At 41.3% G+C, this 26,759-nt stretch overlaps 1 protein-coding gene across 3 annotated transcripts in view; it reads left to right on the top strand.

Moving 5' to 3' along the window:
* SEC24D (SEC24 homolog D, COPII coat complex component) overlaps positions 1-26,759 on the top strand; it is a 444,678-nt gene that overhangs the window by 416,644 nt on the left and 1,275 nt on the right. For all 3 annotated transcript variants that reach the window (XM_021100700.1, XM_003482451.4, XM_021100701.1), the window contains 9 exons: positions 6,097-6,213; positions 7,011-7,181; positions 7,915-8,011; positions 8,137-8,282; positions 9,544-9,682; positions 10,633-10,751; positions 16,812-16,991; positions 19,414-19,605; positions 21,972-22,061. In XM_021100700.1, coding sequence (XP_020956359.1) covers positions 6,097-6,213; positions 7,011-7,181; positions 7,915-8,011; positions 8,137-8,282; positions 9,544-9,682; positions 10,633-10,751; positions 16,812-16,991; positions 19,414-19,605; positions 21,972-22,061 — 1,251 coding nt within the window. The remainder of the gene's footprint in view (positions 1-6,096; positions 6,214-7,010; positions 7,182-7,914; positions 8,012-8,136; positions 8,283-9,543; positions 9,683-10,632; positions 10,752-16,811; positions 16,992-19,413; positions 19,606-21,971; positions 22,062-26,759) is intronic.

A 26,759-nucleotide genomic window follows, 5' to 3' on the forward strand; every position in this document is an offset into this window, starting at 1 on the left:
TAGACTTTTAGGCTGATGTTTAAAGATGAGAAGGGGCGTTCCCATTGTGCCTCAGCAGTAATGAACCCAACTAGTATCCATTAGGATGTGGGTTTGATCCCTGGCCTTGCTCAGTGGGTTAAGGATCTGGCATTGCCGGGAGCTACGGTGTAGGTCGCAGATATGGCTTGACTCCTAGTCTGTGAACTTCCATATGCCACAAGTGTGGCCCTAAAAAGCAAAAAAAAAAAAAAAAAAAAAAAAAGAGAGAGAGAGAGAAAAGAAACCAGTATGTAAATATAATCAGAATAACTTTACAAATGTCAAAGTTAATAAGTAGCATTGTTCTTACAAAGTGGAATTAACTCCCTTTAGAGAAGGTAAAAACCGCCTTTATCTAAAGATAAGGAGCTGCCTTTACAAAATGCCGCTGTTGGACATGATGTCAGTGGATTCCTCTCCTGGGCCTGCAGGCAGCCTGTTCTCCCAGAGCCAGACTTCATTCAGACCCCACTGCTGCAGAAGGGTGGGAAGGGCAGTCACTCCCCCACTAACGAGTCATGTGTCATATGGTAAAGCGTGCTGCTTTTTAAAAAATGCAGATTTCTGGCCCCACTTCCAGAGATCCTGATTCGTCAGCTTCCTAATTTGTTCTGCTGATTATCTGTATTTGGGAACCCCAGCCTAAAAAAATTTTTATTCATTATGCAATCTCTAAGAACAGCCTCACCTTAAGTTAAAAGAAAATTGCACACCTGATCAGTACAACTTCCCATGTTATACCTGCACTAAGAATGCTTTCATGTAACCATGGTTTAACATCTTAGCCTAAGCTTTTAATTAATGGTTACATTTAAAAAAGCACACTGTGAAGAAAGTTTCTTTCTTGGGAGTTCCCATGCTTCGCTGGTGTGAAGTATCCATGAGGATGTGGATTTGATCCCTGGCCCCACTCAATGGGTTAAGGATCCTGCCATTGCCGTGAGCTGCAGTGTGGGTCGCAGGGGCAGCTCAGATCCTCCGTTGTTGTGGCTGTGACGTAGGTGGCAGCTGTAGCTCCAATTCTACCTCTAACCCCCAAGCCTGGGAACTTACATGTGTCCACAGGTGAGACCCTAAAAAGAAAAAAAAATCTGCAGAAGCAAAAAAAATTTTTTTTCTTTCTTGTTTAGAACATTAAGTGGAGACATTGTTGCATGATTCAGTCTCTTACATGCAGAAAGATTCACTAGCTGGTTTCCTAGAGTCAGTTGCTATACACAATCTAACTCATGTTTCTTTTAGCCTTAACTACCAAGAAAGATACTAATACTATTTAGGGTAGATTTTCTAACAGAGTTGTTTCTTTTCCTTGACCTTTTTTTTTTTTCCTTCTCCATGAATTTTTATTACATTTATAGTTGTACAATGATCATCACAACCCAATTTTATAGCATTTCCATCCCAAACCCCTGGCCCATCCCCCTACCCCCCAACCTGTCTCCCTTGGAAACTATAAGTTTTTCAAAAGTCTGTCTTTTCCTTGATCTTCCAACTGGTTTCTAGTTCTTTACATTTGCCTTAGTGATTCTATTGTATATGTGCCTTTAATCATCTGTTTCCTCAAAACTTGTTAATAAATAGATTGTTATAAATAACACATTAAAAAAAAAGTGTCTCCTGAATTTTCCAGGAAGATTCTGGATGATTATAATTTATTGTGTAAGAGCACAAACTGCAGCAGTGCAGTTGTCACTTGCTTGTAGTTTACACTTTCTGCTTTATAGCAGCTTTATCAGGTTTGGGTGAAGGAAAAAAAAATTCCAAATAGGATAAAAGTATCTGTGTGAGTAAATGCCTGAGGTGTATATGATAGCATACCTGCCTCTGACACATATTATCTCATCATCTTTTCAGGTCCCATGTTGGTAAAAATCAGACTAAAATTTGTGTAACTTATAGACAAGGGTATTAAAATTCTTAAGTCATTAATTATTAGGCTAGGAGCTAAAATTTTTGAAAATTATCAGGGTGGTATCTAAATATTGATCCATTCATTCTCTTGTTCTTTCAGTCAGCAAAGCTTGATGCAATGCCAGTGTTTGGTAAGGCAGTGTAAGCACTGCTGTCCCTGCTTTAAGTTGCTTACAGCATTTAAAGATGTATCTGTAACACAAGATGTGTTTATTGCTTGTATTCCCAAAAAAGTGTGGGAGGAGAACAAAGAGTAACTTTGGAAATTCCAGAACTGCAGCAGCTCAGTGGAATAGCCCAGGGTATTCTGCACCAGAGGCCAGGGGTGAGAGCCTCACCCTCTGTGGACAGGGAGGAGAAACTGAAAGAACATCAAAGTGCAGTGTTTCCAATTTGTGTCCAAGTAGAGACTGTTTTAGGGCTGGACTCTCCCATTTGAATTATAGCTTTATTTTTCTATCAGATAGATGCCAAGTAAAATCTATATATCATTGGTTGTAATAAACTTTTTGAAGCAGAGAGTAGACCCAAACTAACACAAAACATGTGCTAATTTGTCACAAAGATAAAGAGGGACTGTCTGGAAAGTTCTAATGCATACTTTCTCCAAAGTCCTTGAGCTTTCCAACTAAAGTCTTCGATTGAGTATTTTCTGTTGTGCCTGCTTCCATATCCAGAGCATCTTGTACCCTAAATGTCCTTTTTTCACATAGCCTTTCAAAATCCGACACTCATAACTTAACTATATGCAAATTTCTGGCATTGTTTTTTAACTTGGCCTCAAAACAGTTTTCTGAGTGGGCCCTTACTCGCCACCTCCCCACCTCTGTATAAAACTAGTTAAAGAGAGTTTGGCAAAATGTTGGAGGGAAATACCCTTTAGTGGTTATGCTTCAAATACATCATTAGGTGGGGGCAATTTATCTTTCACTTGTCTTAATAAATGCTTAAATTTGGTTTCAAGGTGATGCATCACGACATTCTTTCCACAAAATTTATGAACCAGCTACAGACTGAAAGGCACTAGACTGAGTGGAGCTTGGAGACACACCCTATAGAAAAATCAAGGTCTGTCTTTTTCATGGAGCCTCTGATCCATGGAAGACAGTAGGTATAACACCTTGATGAAGACATCAAGGTGTAACAGTGTCATTAATTCTGGAATAGTCTGAGCTACAGAGCAGAGTGGGGACATAGGGGTAGAGGCGAGCAGCTCCACTGAGGGTGACAACAACGTGTCTCTGAGGAAAGGACGTTGGAGCTGAATTTTCAACAGTGGATTTTCCAGGCCCGCCTTTTGCAACCTGTTTTCCCTCATAAGAATGACATGTCATTCATCGAAACCCATGTGGTGCACTCATGTGGGCACAATCAGATTTCAGGAAAAACATAACAAACAAATATCGTAGGGAAATAAAACATATAATACCATAGGAGCTCTTTCTATTATTGCTACTTATAACAGATTTTATAAGGATGTGATTAATGAAATTAAAAATCTGAAATTAATAGCCATTATATAAAGCTATCTTATATTAATAGCCTCTTTATTTTTTTTTATCTGGTGCTTTTTTTTTCCTTCAGCATTTTATTCCATAGATAATATAACTAGACAATTATGTGGGTTTAGTTATGATGAACACCATGCCCTAGGTCATTGAATTCCCTCAGTAATACTTTATGTAGTTACTCTTTTTCCTACATCATATAACTGGGTAACTGAGGCTTGGGTGAAATAATCTGCCCAGAGTTACTCATCTAATACAATAGCTGGGATTTTAACCCATGCAGATGGGAATTAGGACCTGTGCTCTTAACTACTGTAGTATAAAATTACAATACTTCTGGAGTTCCCTCATGGTTCAATGGATTAAGGATCTGGTGGTGTTGCTGCTGTGGCTCTGGTTACAGCTGTGGTGCAGGTTCATTCCCTGGCCCCAGGGAACCTCCACATACTGTGAGCATGTCCAAAAAAAGAAAAAAAAAAGTACAATATTTCTATGAGTAGGAAATATCTAATCAGAAGAATTTTTGACAGTGTATTAGGGGAATTGGATAGGCTAGGTAAGAAAAGTCAGAAGACAGGCTTTTAAAAAAAGTTGTATACCTTTTTTGCTACTTGAGTTAAACAAGTACTTTGGTGATAGTAAAAATGATAGAAATGAAAAAACTCAGTTATAGAGTTTCAAAAATTTTAGCGTGTTATCAGTATTACAGGAAATTTTACTTGGGTTTGGTCTTTGGAACTACTGTCTTGATTGAGAGCCTCTTACTTCTGTGCAGTGTGTATACACATGGAGAGTCACTGCCCATGCTCTTCATTCAGCCCTGCTTTCCTTCTGATTAATGCCGTATCTGTCAGTACTTTGCAGTAGATGACTCGGACAGTAGTAAAACCGCTGCACACAACTGGCCACACGGCAAAGAGGAGACATGGCATGGGTAACATACCCTTCCCAGGGTGTCAGCTGTGACCCCCACCTCTGGGACCCACTCTACAAAAGCATATTGAAATGTCACTCACTCTGCGAGACACATGAGGACAGGGCTCACCTTGAATTCCCTTCATTTGCTTTTTAAGGAAGTTATAAACCCAGGTACCTTATTATTAGTAGCAAACGACTTCACAGCATATCTTACAGGTCATCCAGGCACACCAGTGTGTGCCACTAAACCTAGTCTTTGCAAATGACAGCTCCAGGCCAAGGAATGCGAGAGATGGAGTCTAGGCAGAGGGAACAGAACGTGCAAAGATACAGAGGCATGTAAAGCATGTGGTGCAGTCCAGAAAAGCAAGAAGCTCATGTGGCTGAAACTTGAGGTGCAGGAGATGGCAGGGGTGAGAAAATGTTGGAGGTTGTACTGGGCAGACAGATTGAGACTGAACTCCAAAAGCTTGACACTGTTGTTTATAGGCTAGGTGACCTGGGGCAAATTGGATGAGCCTTGGTTTTCCTATCCTTAACATGCAAGTATTCACCATGTTGTGAGTACTAAAAAAGAAAGGTGTGCAAAAGGCCTGGTGTTGACCTGCACACAGTGTATGTGGGTAGCCTTCCCACTCCCACCCAGATAAAGAAGTGTGGACCTTGCACTCTAACTTATAGTGGAAAGCCTTCAGGAGTCTTAAGGAGAAAAGTCCCATATGTGTTCAGTGGCCTTTATTTCAAAGACAGCATTTCTGGCAGCAGTGTGCCTAGGTGGTTTGGAGAAAGGCAAGATTTTGGAGGGGGCAATATATTGGCTTATTTAATTCCAGTAGATTTTGATTGGTAGGTTACTTCTCAATTTTAATTGGTAGTAATAGATCCTTAAATAAAATTAAAAAAAATTTTTTTATGGCTGCACATGTGGCATATGGAAGTTTCCAGGCAGAGGATTGGGAATTCAAGCCCACACCATAGCTGCAGCAACTCTGGATCCTTTAACTCAACATGCCAGGTCGTAGATGAAACCCACGCCTTCACAGCGACTGGAGCCACTGTTGTCAGCTTCTTAACCCACGGCACCACAGTGAGGACTCCAGATTTTAAATATTTTTAATACTGAATGAGCTTTCATGGAACCTACTAGGTCTTTTTGTTGTTTCCCAGGGCTATAGGTACACGATCATAGTATAATCTGGATCCCATATTTTTTTCCTTTTGTCATCCTGCCTGAGAGCTGGTTCCTGTGTCTACTGTTGCCACAACACCACTGCATTCCTGTGCATTCTTCCTTGAAATACGACTTCAGGTTCAATGTGTGTTTACTAAGGATTCCAGAGCAGAGCTTCTACTGCATCATGAGCCTGGAGTCCTATCGTTTACTTTTGTATCAAGGGATTCACCTGGTCCTGAAAGACTACTATTGGATAAATGAGAAAGTATTTTCCCTTTGACACATCATACTAATAGGTTTTAAAGCATCATACTACATCAAAATATTGGCTCTTGTATTTACAACTTGTGTGACTTTAGGCAAATCAGTTACCCTCTCTGAGCCTCAGTTTCCTAATCTATATAAGGCACAAGGTTATTATAAGGATTAAATGAAATGTATACAGTGCTTGGCTCCTCGAAAGTACTTTTATTTTTCTGAGTCCTTAAAAATTAAGCTTTCCTATCCAAGACTTTTATTTATTTACTTATTTACAAGTTTTATTTTATTTTGTTTTGTTTTTAGGCGGCTGACTGTCCCGGGAAGCTCTTCATCTTCCATTCCTCCCTGCCAACTGCGGAAGCACCAGGGAAGCTCAAAAACAGAGATGACAAAAAATTGATTAATACAGACAAAGAGAAGGTATTTGTAAACAGCTGCCCTTTGAAGTGTTCATGTGTCAGTACTTAAAAGGGAGTAAAGAAAGAGGGAATGTGTGCTTTGGGTAGGAAAAATGGGGAAGCTGCATGTAATGTATAAATTCAGAGCACTGTTTTGTAGGGAGATTTTAAATTACAAATAATTTAGGAAATTGTATATTCCTAGAGAAACTGATGTCTGAAAAATACCTATATCAAGATATGGTCTCAGACGTTTTTCCTATATAATCTGTGTAAGAGATTGAGTGATAAGACTACTACAGAAACGGAAGAAATGGGAAATGCAGAAGAAAGATCAAGAGAGAGAAAGGAGTGGACTGCGTGGTAGGACAGTAGTCCTGAGCCATGAAGTAGCGGTGCTTGGGGCTCAAAATACCCTTTGCTCAAACCTCTGGCAGTGTAGCCACCTGGACAAGTCAGGGGGAAGGATGGATCCTGAGGAGGGCATCCAGCCGCGGCCCCCATGACACCAGACGAGTGGCCGCATCTTGGTCTGTGAAGGGAGCAGCATTGGATTCATTAGATACAGTTGTCAGAAGATCCAATAAAATGCGTGCATGCCTGTACCTCACTGGGCACCTGCCTGGCGCCCACCGGGTGCTCCTCAGTGGCTGCTGCAAGGTGGTTACCATGGTTTGCTTCTTCAACCCAGTGCACTTAACTGGAAAAAAAAAAAATGTTCTCATTTTAAAAATTCAGTACGAATTCAACAGAAATGAAAATCAGAAACCAGAAACATTATGTGATTTTCTTATTCCCTTTGTGCCTCTTTGTCTTCAGATACTTTTCCAGCCTCAGACAAATGTCTATGACTCACTGGCCAAGGACTGTGTGGCTCACGGCTGCTGTGTGACACTCTTCCTCTTCCCCAGTCAGTACGTGGACGTGGCCTCTTTGGGTCTCGTGCCGCAGCTCACGGGAGGAACCCTCTACAAATACAACAATTTCCAGGTAAAGGCCCGCAATTGGGTCGCCTCGGGTTTTCCAGGGCCAGATTCCTTGCGGTGTTTAGGTCGTTGGTTGAGAAAGCTGCGCCCCCTTGTGGGAGACTGACAAATGTACATTCTAGAGCCAATGGAAAAGGGTAAGCAATTGCTTTCCTGCTGTTGGCAAGGGATTGAGCTCGTTCAGCCTCAGAGCTGAATATCAGTGTCAGCATCCACGTTGGGGAGGGAGTATATTTTATATAAAAATTTTATATTTTATATTATCTATATTTTAGAGATTTTTAAAAAATGACCGTATTTGTTTTATAAATTGTTATGAAGAGACTGAGCTATGCCCATTCAGTTCCTTTTCCCAAACTTAAGATCAATTAAATCATCTGCCCTCACCTGAGGAAACGGGAAGGGGAGTTCCCTCTCATTTTTGTATCTCCCCATGGGAACATGGAGTGGGAACCAGTGTTCCCCCAACATAAATGACAAATGTTTATCATCATCTGTTTTTATTTTAATAAATAACAATTATCTTTAATCACTTAGCTATATATTTATATTGCAAACTAGCTAAGGGGTTTGATAAGACCAAAGACTACACATGAAATAACCTTGAAAAGACTTTAAGAACCCTTTCTAAGATTTCTGGATAAAGTAAGATTTAATCACAATTTAAAAAAAAAAAGAATTGTTATTGTAAGTGTTTTACTGCCACCTAGTGGGTATGATCATACTTTATTTTTTAGGTGCACTTGGACAGCCAACAATTTCTGAACGACCTCAGAAATGACATTGAGAAGAAAATAGGATTTGATGCTATTATGAGGGTTCGTACCAGCACAGGTACTGTTCATTTATACTATTTTTCAGGTCTCTGTTGTAAAATTGTTTCCTCTTCAAAATAATAACAAAAAGAAAATATCAGTAAAATAAAGAGTAGCAAAATTCCCCTTTTTCTTTACCCTTAGGTTTCAGAGCCACTGACTTCTTTGGTGGCATTTTTATGAACAACACCACCGATGTAGAGATGGCAGCTATTGATTGTGACAAGGCAGTGACTGTAGAGTTCAAGCATGATGACAAACTCAGTGAAGACAGTGGAGCCTTAATCCAGGTGATTTGAAATTTAGCCCCATCTTTGCCTTTGTAGTGATCCGTGGGTAGACTCAGATACCTTCAATCAGGTTGGTCTAAATAAAGAAATTCAAGTCTGAGAGTTCCCGTCGTGGCTCAGTGGTTAACAAACCTGACTAGTATCCATGAGGACACGGGTTTGATCCCTGGCCTTGCTCAGTGAGTTAAGAATCTGGCATTGCCGTGACCTGTGGTGTAGGTCACAGACCTGGCTCGGATTCTGCATTGCCGTGACTGTGTTCTACGCCAGCAGCTACAGCTCCCACAGGACCCCTAGCCTGGGAACTTCCAAATGCCATGGATGAGGCCCTAGTAAAGACAAACAAGCACACAAAAAAATTCAAGTCTATTTCTCCAAAGGCAGAAGTCACTAGATTAGAGCCCTCAGTGGTGTATCCTCCATTCTCAACTCCTATGTGCTGTTTATGTGAAGTAACCATTATATGTCTTTGCCTGAGAGCCCTGCAGGCTTGAGGCCAGAAGGTCAGGAAGGCATCAGTGCCCATTCACACAATGGTTTGCTGCACTCCTGCCCTGCGCCACACCCCATACTGAGCACAGGTTGTCATGTTAGAAGCAGGTGTCCATAGGATTTGGCTTTGTAGTAAAATAAAATTAACTAGAAGCCATGGAGACTTCAGATTAAAACAGGAGACCATTCTGTCTAATGGTCAGGGTCTTGAAACAGGAGCATCACTCTCCAGGCAGGGAGCAAGCTCAGCCTCAGGTTGAGGAAGAACTCTTAACTAATGGTTATTTTTTTAAATCACAGCTCTTTGGGGGAATGGTTACTTGTTTGCATTCTTAAAATGTATGCATGTATCATTAGTATAAAACTTAAGTACATTAGCAAAGCTAGTTGTTTTTAAGCAAAGTGAGCCTTGAGCAGGACTATGAGAACCTGAAGGTATTATTTCTGGATCTGAATCCCTGGTAATAAAATCTGAGAAAATATAGGCTAGTTGTTGAAATGCAAACAGATGTTTGCATGTGAATAGCCCCTCTAAAATGGAAGTTTAAACCAGTGAAATGCTGCATGGAAACCCAGTGTATGTTTCCATGATTGTTATTCCTCCCTTACGTGTTGTTGTTCAGTCTTCAGCAAGAATGGAAAAAACCCTGTGGGAAAGTTTTGAGGTCTTTTAGCCGTACACAATGTTCTGTAAATATCAGTAAGATCAGGCTAGCTTGGGTGACTATGTTAGCCAGAAAAACGTGTGCCCTTGGCGTTGCCTCTGCAGTGTGCCGTGCTGTACACAACCGTGAGTGGTCAGAGGAGACTTCGGATTCACAATCTGGGCTTGAACTGCAGCTCCCAGTTAGCCGATCTCTATAAGAGCTGCGAGACAGACGCCCTTATCAACTTCTTCGCCAAATCAGGTAACACTTTGCTAGTCCTGGGGTGCAGTATACCTTGAGGTCAGAAGGTCAGTACTTCGGATAAGCCTGTTGGTTAACCAGGTTAGTAGCTGACAGATCCTGTGGTGGCACAGCCTTTTGGTGGGCAAATTCCGAATTTATAAAAACAAAGCGTGGTTTGGCATTGGCTAATTTTACTCCACTATTTTGTTATGTATAGGTAGGGAAGTCATGGGGATGATAAATTCAATCTGAGTAAAGTTTAAAACCCTCTCTTTTGTGGCAAAGGGCCTTTAACTTAAGATGACCAAAGCACTGTCATTGTATATTTGCTGTAAAGAGAATTAATTATAAGAGTTTCTATTTTTCTGATATTAAAAGTTACTTAATAAAGATTTGTTTCTATTAAAAAAAAAAAAAAAGCACAGGGTGAAGGAGAATAGGCCGCATGCTTAACTCTAGACTGATAAGGAGAGCACTGATTTAGGCTGTGCTATTCAATTTTGTTTGAAGTTTCTGTCCTGGGGGGACCGGGCTGAAACTGAGGAAGGCGACAGAGTCATTATGGTGGGTGGGCGCCCTCTGGCTTGTGGGGATAATGGAAGAAGATGGTCCCTCACGTGACACTGAGCTTGCTTATCCATACCAAGGTAATTAGGAAATGGTGGGGAGCCCCAGGTGGAGTTTTCCGGCTCCTGTTCTCTGTGAGTGGAGATCTGTTTCTAATATTCTGAGGAAAAATCTGGACCAGTTACCTGCCTTTGTTAAAGGGAGGTTATTGACCTCCATTGGCTAGACCAACATACTTGGTCAAGAAGAGAGCATTAGCAGATGACTTGAGCATTTTGAAATGCTCTTATTCCTTGCTGAGTGGTCTGCAGATAATAGCAATTTGTTCTTTTTTATTATCATTTGACGAGATCTATTTCTGAGCTAACTTTGATGCCCTTTTTATTGTTTTGTACAAATAGCTTTCAAAGCTGTTCTACACCAGCCCCTGAAGGTCATCCGGGAAATTCTAGTTAATCAGACCGCCCACATGTTGGCCTGTTACCGGAAGAATTGTGCCAGTCCATCCGCAGCCAGCCAGGTAAGCCATCTGCTGTGCTCAGGTGCTAAGGTGTTGTTCATTCACCATTCTGCTAGAAAAGGCTTATGATGTTCCTGCCAGGCACTTAGATGTTATAGAGTATGCCATACAAATAAGAAGACTGAGAATCCCATTTCTGGGGACTGTGGTGTTTTTAGAGCCAACATTTAAAAAATTATTGGCTTTGGAGTTCCCGTCATGGCTCAGTGGTTAATTAACCCGACTAGTATCCATGAGGACGAAGGTTCAATCCCTGGCTTTGCTCAGTGGGTTAAGGATCTGGCGTTGCAGTGAGCTGTGGTGTGGGTCACAGACACGGCTCAGATCCTGTGTGGCTGTGGCTGTGGCGTAGGCCAGCAGCTGCAACTCCAGTTCGACTCCTCACCTGGAATATGACACCTTTTTTAGGTGCAGCCCTAAAAAAAGACAAAAAAGACAAAAACAAAATAAAATCTTAGTGGCTTTACAAGACGCATGAAGCCCAAAATGTGTGTGTGTACATACTGAGCTGACAGTCATTACATTATATTTAAATAAAAGGATGTTGTACATAAGAAATGTCAGTATAAAAGGGGTTCTCTTTTGCATATGAAGATGGATATTGCATTATGAAATGAAGGTGTTCAAATGTTTTTTAGACAAACAATTGAAGTTGACGTGAGCTAATGGCAGTAATGACTTCTTTATATTTTATAAACATAAACACAATTTATAACTTTTGGAGTTCTTTATGTTTAAAAGTTAATAAGTATGAAGAGTTTTGAAAGAATTGTCTCTGGCTACCATCTCTAGTCATTTGAAATTTTAGAAGATCCTTTAAATAAAACTGACCCTTGTAAAAACAAAAGAAGACAAAACAAAAGAAGACAAAACAAAAGGTAAACCTCACGTCCACATTTATTCTTGCATTTGTTCTCCTTTTCATATTTTTCCCTGTGTCAGTTGAAGCCAGATGCCGTTTTTCATCATTGTGTATGGAATATTTGAGTATAGAATGTGGATTAAAAAGGAGACCATGAGCAACAGATGGGCAGAACTTTCTGGTTAATTCCCTGTCTCAGTGAGTGCTGAGGGGACATCTGATACCCCCCCCCCTCAGAAGTGATGACAGTGCAGATAACGTCTGGGGGCCCAATTCATAATCTGGTAAAAAGGGAAATTAGAAAAGACATAGTTATTAGCTTGGACTTTTTTAAAAAGTTCCTTTCTGTGCTGTCCAGTGATTAAAGCAGCCATCCTTCCTTTCATCTCCTGTTGATAATCATGAAAGCAACTCTTGAATCTGTAAAAGTCGTGCTCTTGATCATTCAGAGGATTTGCCACTTTCGTAAGTTCCAGTGCCAGCCCCACTTCAGAGCATGTGAGTTTCAGACAGAGCCCCAGGTGCACCTGGATGTCGTCCAGCCATGGCCACTTCACACCCCAGGTTTACTATTTATTTTAGAGCTCGGGGAACACTACTCTGTCTCTGGAGTATCTCGTACTTCAGAAGGATTTGTTGAAGAAGAACAGGTACTGTTAGTGCCCTTTCAGGAAGTTTACTTGCTAACATTAAAACAATTGGATTCAAAGACCTTAAGTTAAAAGCAAATCTGTTGCTTATTTAGGGGAAGAAATAAAACTTGTTGGTTCCTTCTGGCGTAAAGGTAAAAGCTTTGCCTCTCCTACCAGATCATCTGCTTACGCCATGTAGTTTTTCTAGAGTAACATCATGCCGCTAATTTTTTTTCCTGAAAGGCTGATAAAGATTATTCCTGTTCTTATGGAGACTTTTCTTTCTCCGTTTGCACATTTCAAGGGTTCCTTTAACCTAGAATTATCCATCATGGAGTGGGGAAAATGTAGAGATTAGAAAACTATTGGTAACAGTCATATATTAGGATATACCATTATTTAAAAATAGAGAGGCTGGACTTGGGGTTCTCCTCAGAGAATGTAACTTCAGATTTGATGGCCTTCCATAGTTCATTTCTGAGCAATCCTATCCATGGAGAAATTCTTAAAAGAATTCCACTGTTTTACTATGGAGCCCAAAGTTCCCTTGACCCAAGCAAGATGGTTAATGTGCTGCACACTTGGTTTATAGACACCGGACCTTAGGAGATCTGCTTTTACTGAATTGTCGGGGCAAGAGGAAGCACTGCTCTGGGGGTCATGAGATAGAGGTTGTGTTAAGACATATAACTAAAAACAACATGAAGACACCATTTTAAGCTTTCATAAGCAACATCGATTTTTTAATTAATAACTCACTGTTCTGAACTTCGAACATCATATGGGAGTACATTGACTTCAAAAGGCAAGTCACATGACCTTAACCGCAAAGTAGTACATTTTTTTTTTTTTCATCACATCTGTTCCTTCAAAACCCAAAGGAGGGAAGAATTCTCCAAATTTAATCAGAGTAGATTCATATGAATTTCCATTCTCTCCTAACTGGCACCTTTTCTCCCCAGGAATAATTTCATTATTCACAGAGAGGCACAGGGAGGTGGGGAAGTTTTAAGTTGTGATCTGTTGCTGTGTTTTCTTCCCCACCTCAAAAGCATTGACCTAGACCGTCTCCCTATTTTCTTTCACTCTTCACTCCATTTATCTTCCTTATCCAATCTTTCCTTCTTACTTGCCTCCTCTGTTTTCCCCTACTGCCCTCTGTAATCCAGGCTCCTCTAATCAGACATCTTGGTCCGGATAGTGTCATCATGGGCCAGGCTCAACTCTTTGTGGTATTTAGGACAATGGATTTCTAAGCAGTCTTAAGAGGACCTGATTTAGTGAGAAGCAGCCAGTGAGAATTGCAAGATAATATTAAAACACTGTACACATGTGCTTCTCTGTGGAAATCTAAGAACATCTTAATCCACTACATGTAAGATGCCTTACTGGTAATTAGCCCAGGAGTAGCACTGAGGCTCCATGGCCCTGGGATATGACCATGATCTGTGTCCTGCATCTTTGTTTTTTTTTTTTTTTTTTTTTTGGTCTTTTTGCCATTTCTTTGGGCCGCTCCCGCGGCATATGGAGGTTCCCAGGCTAGGGGTCGAATTGGAGCTGTAGCCACCAGCCTACGCCAGAGCCACAGCAACATGGGATCCGAGCCGCATCTGCAACCACAGCTCACGGCAACGCCGGATCGTTAACCCACTGAGCAAGGGCAGGGATCGAACCTGCAACCTCATGGTTCCTAGTCAGATTCGTTAACCACTGTGCCATGACGGGAACTCCTCCTGCATCTTTGGATCGTGATTTTCCGTGGCTGAAAACATAATCCAACCCCAAATGCTATCAAATAAAAGTATTTTATGCTACATAAGTGACATAAGTGAAAGACAAATACCCTGTGTTCTCACTTATATGTGGAATCTTAAGAAACAAAACACACAAACAAGCTTATGGATACTGAGAACAGATTGGTGGTTGCCAGAGGCATAGAGGGTGAGTGAAATGGGTGAAGGGGCTCAAGAAGTACAAACTTCCACTTATAAATATGTCATGGAGATATAATGAGCAGCATGGCAGTTTTAGTTAATAATACTCTAGTGCATATTTGAAAGTTGTTAAGAGAGTAAATATTAAAAGTTCCTATTGGAGTTCCTGTCGTGGCTCAGCGGAAATGAATCTGACTGGTATCCGCAAGGACACAGGTTCGATCCCTGGCCTCACTCAGTGGGTTAAGGATCCGGTATTGCCATGAGCTGTGGTGTACTTTGCAGATGAGGTTCAGATCGGCTGTGGCGTAGGCCAGAAGCTACAGCTCTGATTGGACCTCTAACCTGGGAACCTCCATATGCCATGGGAGCAGCCCTAAAAAGACAAAAAAAAAAAGTTATCACAAGAAAAAAAATCTGTAACTGTGTGGTAAAGGATGTTAACTAGATTTACTGCAATCATTTCACAATATATACAAATATTGAATTATTATGTCATATACCATACCTGAAACTAATATAATGTTGAACATCGCTTATACCTCAGTTTAAAGATAAAGAAAAATTCTATTCTAGGGAAAAGATTACAAGAAGTGTGTCCTACTCCTGTGAGGAAACATGCATTTATTTAACTGTCTGTGGTTCTTTGAGAGGGGAAATAAACTACAAAGCAGAAGTGTTATGAGATATTTTTATCTGAACCAGTTAGAAAGTTCTATCTTACACCTTCCTGACTTAGTAGATCATGAGAAGAGACCTATGATAAAGGGATTTATGTTGAGGAATAAATCCTAACAGAGCCCTGAGGGAAATTTTCTTTTCAGTGCAGATTCTGGTAAGTGTATATTCTTTTTCATCAAGACAGAAAGCTAAAAAGAATCACAAATTTAGAGATCAGGTATTTCGTTTGCAAATTATCATTATCTCCTCTATATGCTTTTCTTTTGGCTATTTCCTTGTCTGTTGATTTATAGTTAAATGGAAGGAATTAACATGGATCAGTTGATCTTGATTCTTAGCCGTATTTATAAAATTGAGTTGGGAAGAAGCTTAAACATACGGGAAAATTATCTGTAATTCTACAAACGGCAAATTATTTGTAATTTTTTTTTTAACCTCTCAAGTTGCGTTTCTAAAATTGCTGCATTATGTTATTTGTAGTGTCACCTTATAGTATGTACTTTGAGGCAGGTAGAATCAAGTCAGAATGAGGTCAGGTGAGCCAAAGTGAGGATGGAGAGAAGAGTATGGGTGGATTATAAAGACAAAATAGAAAGAACTCATATACTAATTGAAGGTAAAGAAAAAATGAAGTTAGGTAGTTCTAGTATCTAAAATAGGAAACATAAGGGGAAGAACATGTTTGTAGAATTGTAGGATTTTGATTTTTCCTGTTACCATTCGGTAGTGAAACACCTAATTCATGAAGCATTTCCTGTTTAATTTCTTTCTTTTTGGGGTGCAGGTACAGCATATGGAAGTTCCCAGGCTAGGGGCTGAATTGGAGCTGTAGCTGCCAGCTTACACCACAGCCACAGCAATGCCAGATCTGAGCTGAGTCTGTGACCTACATCATATCTTGTGGCAACACGGGATCCTTAACCCACTGAGCGAGGCCAGGGATCAAACACACGTCCTCATGGATGCTACTTGGGTTTGTTTCCACTGAGCCACAACAGAACTCCTTCTATTTAATTTCTACCTATATAGTATTGCAATTTCCTTATTATGGTTTATCTATATGACTATCACACAGTGTGGACTCTGCTTCATTCCTCTGTAGATCTTTGATGCTTTGCATAGAACCTGTGACAGGCTGGCACTCATTCAATGCTTGATAAGTCTGTGACTAACTGTGAGTTTAAGATGCCTGAAGAGCATAGAGGAAGAACTATCTCATAGGCAGTTGGAAATGCTGTTCTTGAACTCAAAAGGTAGAAGTTGGTAATACAGATTAGGAAATAATGAACTTAAGTTATTTAATAAACATGTATAAGATACTTATGTGCTAGGCACTATAAGTGCTTTACAAAGTAGAAATCATTTAATCCTTATAACAACCCCATGATCATGAAGTAGAGGTGCTATTATTCCTTTTTTTTAGAAGAGAAAACCAGGAGTTCTGGCAGAAACAAATGAGACTAGTATCCATGAGGATGCGGGTTTGATCCCCGGCCTCACTAGGTGTGGGTCAGGGATCTGGCATTGCTGCGGCTGTGGCACAGGTTGGCAGCTATAGCTCCAATCTGACCCCTTCTAGACTGGGAACTTTCATATACCACAGGTGTGGCCCTAAAAAGCAAAACAAACAAACCTGAGGCTAAGAAAGAGTAAGGAATTTGCACAGGGCCACACACCTGGTAAGAGGCAGACCTGGGACCACATCCTGGGCTGGGTTGTGTTGATAACCACTGTGCCAAGCTGCTGGAGCACTGGATGAAATAAAACCATGTGCTGCTTCCTGAGTACCTACTCTGTGCCAGATTCTGTGCTCTAGGGGTTTTATGTGGCTTACCATTTAATCCTCTCCACAACCTCAAAAGCAAAATGTTTTTATTTTACAGGTAAAGTGCAGCGAGTCTTAAAGCTCAGTAAAGCTGAAGCATCTGAAACCAATGTCTTTCTCTTCCAGCTTATTTTACCAGACTCCATGAAAGTCCTGCCAGTGTACATGAACTGTTTGTTAAAAAACTGTGTGCTGCTCAGCAGACCAGAGATCTCCACAGACGAGCGGGCGTTCCAGAGACAGCTGGTCATGACCATGGGTGTGGCTGACTCTCAGCTTTTCTTCTACCCGCAGCTTCTGCCAATAGTAAGCACACTGTACTGGTTCATTTCCCGGAGTCTGGAAAGGAATCATATTTTCCATATGTTCTATGGGAAACAGTTTGTTCTTAACAAGAAACTTCGTCACAAGCCTTTACCACGTGCGGTGAGAGCCTGAGCGCCCTGGCGGCGAGGAGGGAGTTGCGCATGCGCATCAACCTGCCTGTGGGCAGGGGTGCTGATGGCGGTGGACGGGCTTGAGCAGTTCTTCGCGGAATTGGTCGGGTGACCGCCTTCCTTTCCCTCATTCCTAAATTGTAATCTTAATTGGAATAGGCAGGTTGAAAGGTCAGTAGGAGGTGAAGCAAGCAAGTTTCAGTTGTTGAGGAAACCTACCTCTGGCATGAAAGGCAGCTGATACCTGTGTATGGGATTTCATGTGCACACATGTTTGTCTGTTTTTAGACAATGTATGAATGTCTAAGAGGTACCACATTTAATCCGAATGTCTGTGATTGGTCTTGAGCAAATGCTATCAGGGGTTTGCAAATCAGCATATATTTGCGGTTACCTACACTGCCCTTGCCCTCAGAGAATGTACTTGGTGGTGTGTTCTGCTTATTTGAAGGCAATCCTTCATGTTGTGACAGCCTCTGCTCTGACTAGGCTCCTCTCCCCTGAAACCCAGCAAGTTATAACTGAGGAGTAAGAGAGGAGACGGCTGATGGCTTATTTCTGACTGGAATAATACCACAGCAGTTAGAAGGTGTTAAATTAGGGGAGTTCCCGTTGTGGCTCAGGGGGTTAAGAACCCGACTAGTACCCATGAAGATGCGTGTTCCATCCCTGGCCTCACTCAGTGGGTTAAGGATCCAGCGTTGCTGTGGCTGTGGCTAGGCCTGCAAGCTGTAGCTCCGGATTAGACCCCTACCCTGGGGATTGCCATATGCCGTGGGTGTGGCCCTAAAAAGGAAAAAAGCTGTTGATTCTTTAAATTGATATGAATGTTCGATGTAAATTGTTACAATTGATTTTCAGATAAAATTGGTATGTCAACAAACTTGTGTCTATGGGGCAAGAGCATGATCACTCTCTGCTGAAATTGCCTTGCCAAGGTCACAAGGGGCCAATATGTCGCTAAATCCCATGGGTAGTTCTCAGTCCTTTTCTTTCGGACCTGTCCACAGCATCTGAGAGTTGACTTCTCCCTCTAGAAACCCCCTCCTCACTTGGCTTCTCCGGGTTTCTCTCCTGCTGCCCTGCTCTCTCTGACTGTTGCCTTTGCTAGTTTACTCCGTTATTTTCCGGGTTCAAGTCCCCCGGGCTCAGTCCTGGGGAAGCTTCTTGTGTCTACACTCAACCAACCCCTTGGGGGTCTTACCTGTGCCAAGGTTCTCAGCACTTCTGTACTGATGACTCCCAAGTTCCCATCTCTGCCCTGAGCTCTGGGTGTGTCTGTCCCTGTGACCTCCTGAACACCTGTCCCCGGGGCATGTAACAGCATCTTAAACCAAGGCCTGAAGGCACGCCCTACCCCTGCTTCTCTGTGGTCTTCCCCAACTTCATTTATCACCCCCCCCCACCTCCTTCTAGATCTTCAGGATCAAAGTCCTCCAGTCACCCTTAGCTACTTTCTTCCTCCTCCACCACATCTCATCCATCAGCACACATGCCAGCCATCCTTTCCAGAGGCTGACCAGGTTTCACCCCCAACTGTCACCACCCAGACTGGAGCGTAATCTCCTCGCCTGTGGACCACTGCAGTGCCTTCCCGGCTTGTACCTTTGACCCTTCAGTCTGTTTTTGGAATGGAAGTTAGAGTGATTCTATTAAAATGATTGTCAGTTTATGTCCCTCCACCACTCAGAACACAGCAGGACTTCCTATTTCAGTAAATGCCAAGGCTCTTACTGCCCTGCTCAGTGCTGTCTGTACTGCCTCATCCTCCTGTCTGACGCACCTATTGCTCTCCTTTTCCTCACTCTACTCCAGCCACGCTGGCCTGCTTGCTGATCCTTGAGCACCCCAGATAGGCTCTCGCCTCAAGACCTTTGCACCAGCTGTTCCATCTAGAATGCTCTTCTCCAGAAATCCCCATGGCTCTCTGCTCATCATCTCAGGTCTTTACTCAAAAGTTACCTTCTCAACAATCTTCCTGGACTCCCCCATTTAAAATTGTAACACTGCCACCACTGGCATGCCCTATCCTACATTCCTGCTTCTTTTCTTCATAGCATTTAACACCATCGAAAATTCTATATATATTTTACTTATTCGTTGTCTCTTCTTCCCTCTAAAAACTGGTTGGCTGTACAAGGCAGGGTTTATTGTCTAGTGACTAGATTAACACCTGGCGCATAGTAGGAACTCATTAAGTACTGGAAGGGAGGGAGGGAGGGAGGAGGAAGGAAAAGAGAAGAAGGGAAGGAAGGAGGGAGTTTCTGACTCTCTTGTCTCTGCCTGTACAGCACACCCTAGATGTCAAGAGTACAACGTTACCTGCTGCTATTCGTTGCTCTGAGGCCCGTCTCTCAGAAGAAGGAATATTCTTACTGGCTAATGGCCTAAATATGTTCTTATGGCTGGGAGTAAGTAGCCCACCAGAACTGATCCAAGGAATATTTAACGTGCCATCTTTTGCACATGTCAATACAGAGATGGTAAGTGTATTTTTTGTTTTGTGGTAACAAATTCTGAAATGTTTTTTGTTCATATGCAACCATGTAGTCTAAAGAAAACACTGAGGCATGTAGTTCTATATAAGAATGAGAGAATTTCCTGTTTTGATGAATAACACTTAGCTAGTATAAAGCTGTTTGTATAAAGTATTACCCACCAACCAAAACATATGACTTTAATAGGGATTGCCAGCACTTCCAGATCATTTCGATGTGTCAACCACTAGGTTCGAAATACTTTAAACACACCATTTTAATTCTTATAACAAATCAGTGAGACAGATGTTGTTATCAACATTTTATCAAATGAGGCATGGAGACGAGTTCTTTCAGGTAGTAACTGGCAGAGGGGGGAAGTGAATTTGGCTCTTATGCTCTGGGCTCATCCCTGGTGCTGAACTGCATGTTCAAGAAGATGTTGAAATCTTTGACACATGTTTAGCTATAGACTACAGTAGCCCCACAGAAAAGAGTATGTACCCCCTCTGTTTCACTGATGCTAAAAGACTGTAGGTTTGATGTAGAATGAATACAAATGACTACTTTTAAAGTATATTAGGAAAGCCAGTGATGATAATGTGTTTGCAGGTCATCACTGATCACATGCTTTATCTGCAGACCATTTGTGGTGTGAGCACTGTTGCTATGACGGTTACTGTCTTCCTCTGCTTGACAGTGGATTCTTTATGAACTGAAAAAATAGGACTCAGCAGACAGTTTGTTCCAGAGTCGTTACTTATGTTATGGCAAGATGTCTAAAGGCTAGTTAATTCCCTGACATCTCGTATGAAGGTAGATACATCACATTTTGGAGGAGGGGGGAGGATTAAAATCTCAGGTTCAATAGATAGGTGGTCATTTTAGAGAGCTGCATATCCATTATGAATGTCAAAAATATATTTTTAAAAGGAATTAAAGATGCCCATATACCTACCATTAAGACTCTAGTTTTGGAGTTCCCATCGTGGCTCAGCGGAAGCGAATTTGACTAGGATCCGTGGAGACGCAGGTTCGATTCCTGGCCTTGCTCAGTGGGTTAAGGATCTGGCGTTGCTGTGAGCTGTAGGTCACAGACGTGGCTTAGATCTGGTGTGGCTGTGGTGTAGGCCAGCAGCTGCAGCTCTGATTCCAGTCTAGCCGAGGAACTTCCATATGATGCAGGTGCGGCCTGAAAAAAAGACAAAAATAAATAAATTAAAGACTCTAGTTTTAAGATGAAGATTTAGAACTAGTAAGATGTCTGCATGTGGTTGAAATTAAGGAATGATTAGAAATGCAATTTTTAAAAAGTAAATAATTAAAATTCTTTGGGTAAAGAACTATGACTCTGAAGATATTTGTATAAAATTTTAAGGAAGCCTGTTCTTATTTCACAATGTATTATTAAAGTAAATGTTAAATGCATATAAATGAATATACATATGGAATAGCCACAGTTCTCCACCTCAGAGCAGCATATTGCTAGGTTTGCGCTTGTGTCAATATATCTCTTCTCAACCTTCTTCAAAAAATAAAAGAAAAAACAGCAAATGTTGGCTTCTTTTTAGGAGCGGCTGGCACTTTGAAACATATATGAAGTATAATCTTAATACTCTTAATAACAAAGAATACACAAAGGGAGTGGAATATGAATATAAAAATGAATTTCTGGCTTTTTTTACTTTGTGGTAAAATGTTCTCATTCACTTTTCAATGGCTAACCCACAGACGGTACATTAGCTCTCGGTATCTTCTGGCTTAGAAATAAGCATTCACATTTCACGGTTTTAATGAGAGGAATCTAAGTCCAGATCTTTCATTTCCCCCAGAGGCCACATGCAGCTGAGTAATGATCTTTTGTACACCATTAACCAGATTTCAGGGAAATCTAAAAGGTCATTCCTTTTGAGAAATCAACATTTGGTGGTTTAATGTTGAACAGTGGTACTTGGAGGGCATCTTCCAAATGTGGTAATGCCTCAGGGCCCCACAGCTGGTCTGCTGAAGGAATAAAGTGTATCCTTTTCTTGAAATAGCCATCTTGCAAAGGGATTAAAATCACTGTAAATGGGCCAGAGACATCCTTTGCAAAAAATACGTTCTCTGTGTCATTTCAGTGTCAAAGTCCAGGGAAGGATTTTTATTTTCAAAAGATAGTTCACTGGTGGAAATGCATGCTAAGTATGGGTATGGGTAATTTTTAGTGCATTTTTTCACATTTTTGGTTTTTAGGTAAATGAACTAAGCCAGTAGTTGAGAATATGATTTGGAAGGATGCTTTTTAATTTTATTTAACATTCTAATAATCTCATTCTGCTTGTATCTAAATGTTATAAATTGTACTGAAACTTAAATTTTCTTAAATTTAGACACTGCTGCCTGAAGTGGGAAACCCATACTCTCAAACACTCAGGATGATAATGGGTATTATCCAACAAAAGCGGCCATATTCAATGAAGGTAAGGACGAGATTTTAGTTTTTTCTTTTTCTTTTTGTCTTTTGTCTTCTTAGGGCCGCACCCACGGCATATGGAGGTTCCCAGGCTAGGACTCAAATTGGAGCTGTAGCCACCGGCCTACGCCAGAGCCACAGCAACGCCAAATCCGAGCTGTTTCTGCGACCTACACCACAGCTCATGGCAACACCAGATCCTTAACCCACTGAGCAAGGCCAGGGATCGAACCTGCAACCTCATGGCTCTTAGATTTGCTTCCACTGTGCCAAGATGGGAACTCCCATAGTTTTTTTCTTTCTTCAAGTGTTTTTTTAAATTTCCTTACAGACTTTTAAAATTCATGTCCTATATTTTTATAACATGATTTTTGATAGAAAACTTACATTAACCTCTATGTATATGTACCTACTTGTCAGTCACAAACATAGAAAAATAGCTCTCACCATGGATTAACCATGGAATATCTTACTAAGTATTAACTTAGAAACAGCTGATATTATTAACAGTCTTTGAAATGACTTTTCCTTCAGTGCTTAAAATTACTTAATTATAGAAGTATCAGAACATTTGTTAAATTTGATTTTTACAGTTTTTGATTTAAAATCTCTGAAAAGTTTTGTTTCCCTAGTCCTTAAAGGCCTTTTTTGCATGAGTAAAAGAGTTTAAAATGTCTATAATCAGGAATATATTATGCCTTGTTGCTAAATCCCTCAGTGTTCCTTCTCCAGTTCACTATTAGAATCTCCAGAAATTTGTAACATTGGTGATGATGGTGGTCTATTACTGTGCAGAGGTATAACCTGGGGTCCACAAAAGCCCAGTTATTATGGTGCTATTTTCCCCTGAAACTTAAATGTGGTATCAGATTATATCAACCTTCTTTACCATGATAGACACTCATGCATGCAAACATCAACTTTAAGTAGAACATAGGAAACTGAACTAATAAAGAGCTTTACATTCTCTAAGACATCTGGGTGAACATAAAACCTTTCAAGGTTTTTACACCACTGCTTGGGTTCAGTTTTAGGGCAGGACCTAGAGCTGGCGGTGATGGCTCAAACATGTTCTTCACACAGCACTCTCTGAGCACTCTGGAGACATGTAATGAAGTCTTAGGGTCTTATGAAACACAAAGCAAAGTCAGAATACACAGCAAGGGAGAGGCCCCTTTGTCCCAGCTACAGCAGCCGTATCTCCACGATTGGCCCCCTTTGCAGAGGAGAGGCCAGACTAAGCATGGAGATCATCAGCCTTGTGCTCAGTAGCCCTTCCTTCCAGGAAAAAAAAAAACCTTTCTTCGACTCTGCTTTCTCCTCCCTGCACCAGTAGCCCCATCAAGGTCATATCATCTGGGGTAAGGTCCAAATATGATATGTAAATAAGGTAGAAGCAGTTGTTTAATAATTTTAGCTTGAATACTTAAAGGATCAGATTTTCTTATGTGCCACTTGCACATTTTTCTGTTGTTTGCAAAGATCCTTTTGACATTTTTCAGGGTATCATCTATATAAAAAATTTGAAAATCTAAAATCTAGAGATGTGAGAGCTGAAAGGAGTCTAGGAGAAACCTGGTCCACCCCTAGCCTTTCAGCTCCCCCGTCCTCCAGCTTCATTCAGCAGATATGAAAGTGAGGCTAAAAAGAGTTCACTCCCTTTGTCAGGGATGCATAGCTGGACCACAGCAGACACAGGCCTAGCACTGGCTGGTCAGTCCAGTGAACTTGGTGTCACATCTTTTCCTCCAACATCTGAAAATGGACCACACAAAGGAAATGAAAACACATTTAAAGAGTCTTAAAATCTGCTTTAAAGAGTCAAGATTGACTAGGAGGAAAAGCTGAAATAGAAGGGTCAAGGAGAGCAAAATCAAACCCAGAAGGCACTGCTGCCTTCTAGGTTATGCTAATGAGTTTTTCAGAGAATCAGCCCTCTTAGATCTCATTGTTGCACACTCTTACATTTCTGGGCGAACATAAAAAGACTTCTATCACAGTGCGTTCCGCATTACCTAAATCAAAGGCCTTACTGATAAATTCTAGTCCTGTAGTCCTGCCCTGCTCGTGTTTCTCCATGATCCAAAGGTGTGCCATGATCTCTTCTTCCTCCTGTATTTTCTAGATTACTCCCTCCCCACTGGCTCCTTTCCAGTTTGCAAGCTGTTCATATCTACCTTCTTTGAAGCTGCTGCTTCTCCAAGCATCTGCTTCCTTTTCCTTTCGTTTTATTCCACAAATTTATACTGAACACTAGCAACATAGCAGGCATTTACCACCGTGCTTCCTGAAAAAGTCATCTATGTAAACTGCTTATATTTCCTTATTCCATCTCTCCAGTTCCCTGTAAACTGCCAGACTGCTAAAGACAGTTTGTTCTCAATTCTTTTACAGAATTTACAAGATTGAATACTACTTCTTGCCTCATTTTTTCTTTTCTGTCAGCTTTAAAACATGTTACTCTTTCCTGATCCTCCTCCTTTCTTACTTTTTTCCCTTGGCGTCTCTTCATTCATCTGCCCCTGAAAAAGAGCTGCTGCTTTCCTAAATTGTATCTATGGCTCTTCTCTTTTCATTCAACACACTCTTTCTGGGCCATCCTCATCACTGCTGTCATTTATCTGCTCCCTCTGAAACAGGCAATGAGAGATGAAAATGGCCTTTGAAGTGCAGGAATTCTGTAAGACCACTGGTAATGTGGCCTGGAGAATATCCCATTTAGACAACTTGAATTAGCCAGTCCTTCCATGGAGATGGGTGCACAGGAAGCTGGGGGAGACCAGTGAAGATTGTTTTACTGTTCTTCCTCCACTCTGCAAGGCTATGTCCCTTCCTATAGACATGTTAAGGAAGAGAATAAAATATGGATTCCTAGTCCACCCCCCCATTTTCTCCTCTGGTTTGTGTGGTGTACCCCTTGAGGAAAGACCACCAGCATGTCAAGATGGCATGCCCACCACTTCCATAAATACAATCCCTTGAGACCTGTTACCATCCTGGAACAAGTGCTCAGTGGACCAACTTTGTCCATAGAGACTCGAATGGTGAAGCAGAATATTAACTACTTGACCTTAATGCTGAGTTCCTCCCAAAGTTGAAATTCATTCCCTGTTCTGCTTCCCACTTCAGATAACAGTCAGATAGATTCATCAGAAGTTTTACAGTGAGCACCACATGAAAAGCAAAAAACAAAAACAAAACAAAAAATCCCAAAACCTAAATGAATGGCAGCAAGAGAACATACCCTACAGATGGGCAATATAAACTTGCATTAGTTTACACAGAGAAATTAAATTCTAAGGAAATAGGGCCTCAAATCCTTCCCTCCACAATGATTTATTCTGTCCAGTCTCAGCTGAGTTGTGTCACTGAGGCCAGACCCACATTTCTGTTGCTTGTAATGGACAACAGCAGGGTCCTGCTGGCATGAGGGGAAAGGTGGAGAAAACACAAGTCAAAAGGAAACTGCCTTGACTTTAGGCTCCACCAGGATGCACATCTTAAACTCCTTTGGAGAAGTTTCCACAAAGGAGTGAGTTTTGTTTCCCCATGTCAGAATGGAAGATGCCCATCCACACAGCTGTTCCAGCATCAGCTCCCAGGACCTGGCACTGACATCTGACAGCCAAGACATCATACAGGTCCACATCCACGTGGAATTAGCCAACTTGTAATGGCAGCAGCAGCAGGTCTTATTAGTAGTAATACAGGAGTGGTTCAAAGCTTATCAGCCTAGGGCCCAGGCCAGAATAACATAAAAAAGAGCAAGCTGTGTTGACAAAATTATTCTACTAGATAAAAAAGCACATAAAGCAACAGTAGGGAGGGCTGGACCCTCCCCTCCCAGTCAGTATGAATACACTTTCCCCACTATAGCTAGTGAAGCTGGTAACCATAGATCCTTTGGGTGGTTTCACCACGTGAAAGAAAGTGAGACGATGCCGTGGCTTTTCTTAATCATACAGAAGGCAGGTGGAGACTTTGTTTTGCACTTGTGGCTCCAGTAACCGCACTCCCGGCTCAATAAATATCAAATTCTGATCTGGTCATCTACTCTGACTTCCTGAAACAGGAGCGAGTAAGGGAATCAGTAGAAGGGCTCAGGGTATTCATGACGAGACTGCCTCCTTCTCAGCTTCTTCCTCATGCATCTCTCCTTCTAGAGCACCTGCTGTCCACTAATGCAACCTGCAGGTGTAATTCCAGACTTTGTAGTGGCCACATTTAAGATGTAAAAAATCTGTTTCGAAAATAGACTATATCCAAAATATCATTTCTACATGTAATCAGTATAACTATTTTGAATATTTTAAGAATTTTATTAATTTTAGTAGTTTGAGAACTTTGCATTTTCTTTTCAAACTAGGTCTTAAAAATCCATTGTGTGCTTTATATCGACAGTATATGCCAATGGGGACTAGCCATGTTTCAAGAGTTCAGTAATCACACATGGCTGGTGGCTAGTGTTGGATAGCACAGCCCTAGAGAAGGGATGATGAGCACCCTTGTGAGGTCCACCTTTCTCGTGTCTCTCAAATCTACTTCCTTTGCACGTGCACTGCCATAATTCAGATCCTGATGTCTCCTACCTAGATGCTTCCAGCTGCCCCTATCTAGTGTCCCTCATCTCTCTAATGCCTTCTATGTATTATAACCAGTTGTTCTTAGGCACCTTCACTGCATCACATGTTCTACAAAAACCCAA

Source organism: Sus scrofa, chromosome 8, assembly GCF_000003025.6.
Source record: "Sus scrofa isolate TJ Tabasco breed Duroc chromosome 8, Sscrofa11.1, whole genome shotgun sequence".
NCBI lineage: Eukaryota > Metazoa > Chordata > Mammalia > Artiodactyla > Suidae > Sus > Sus scrofa.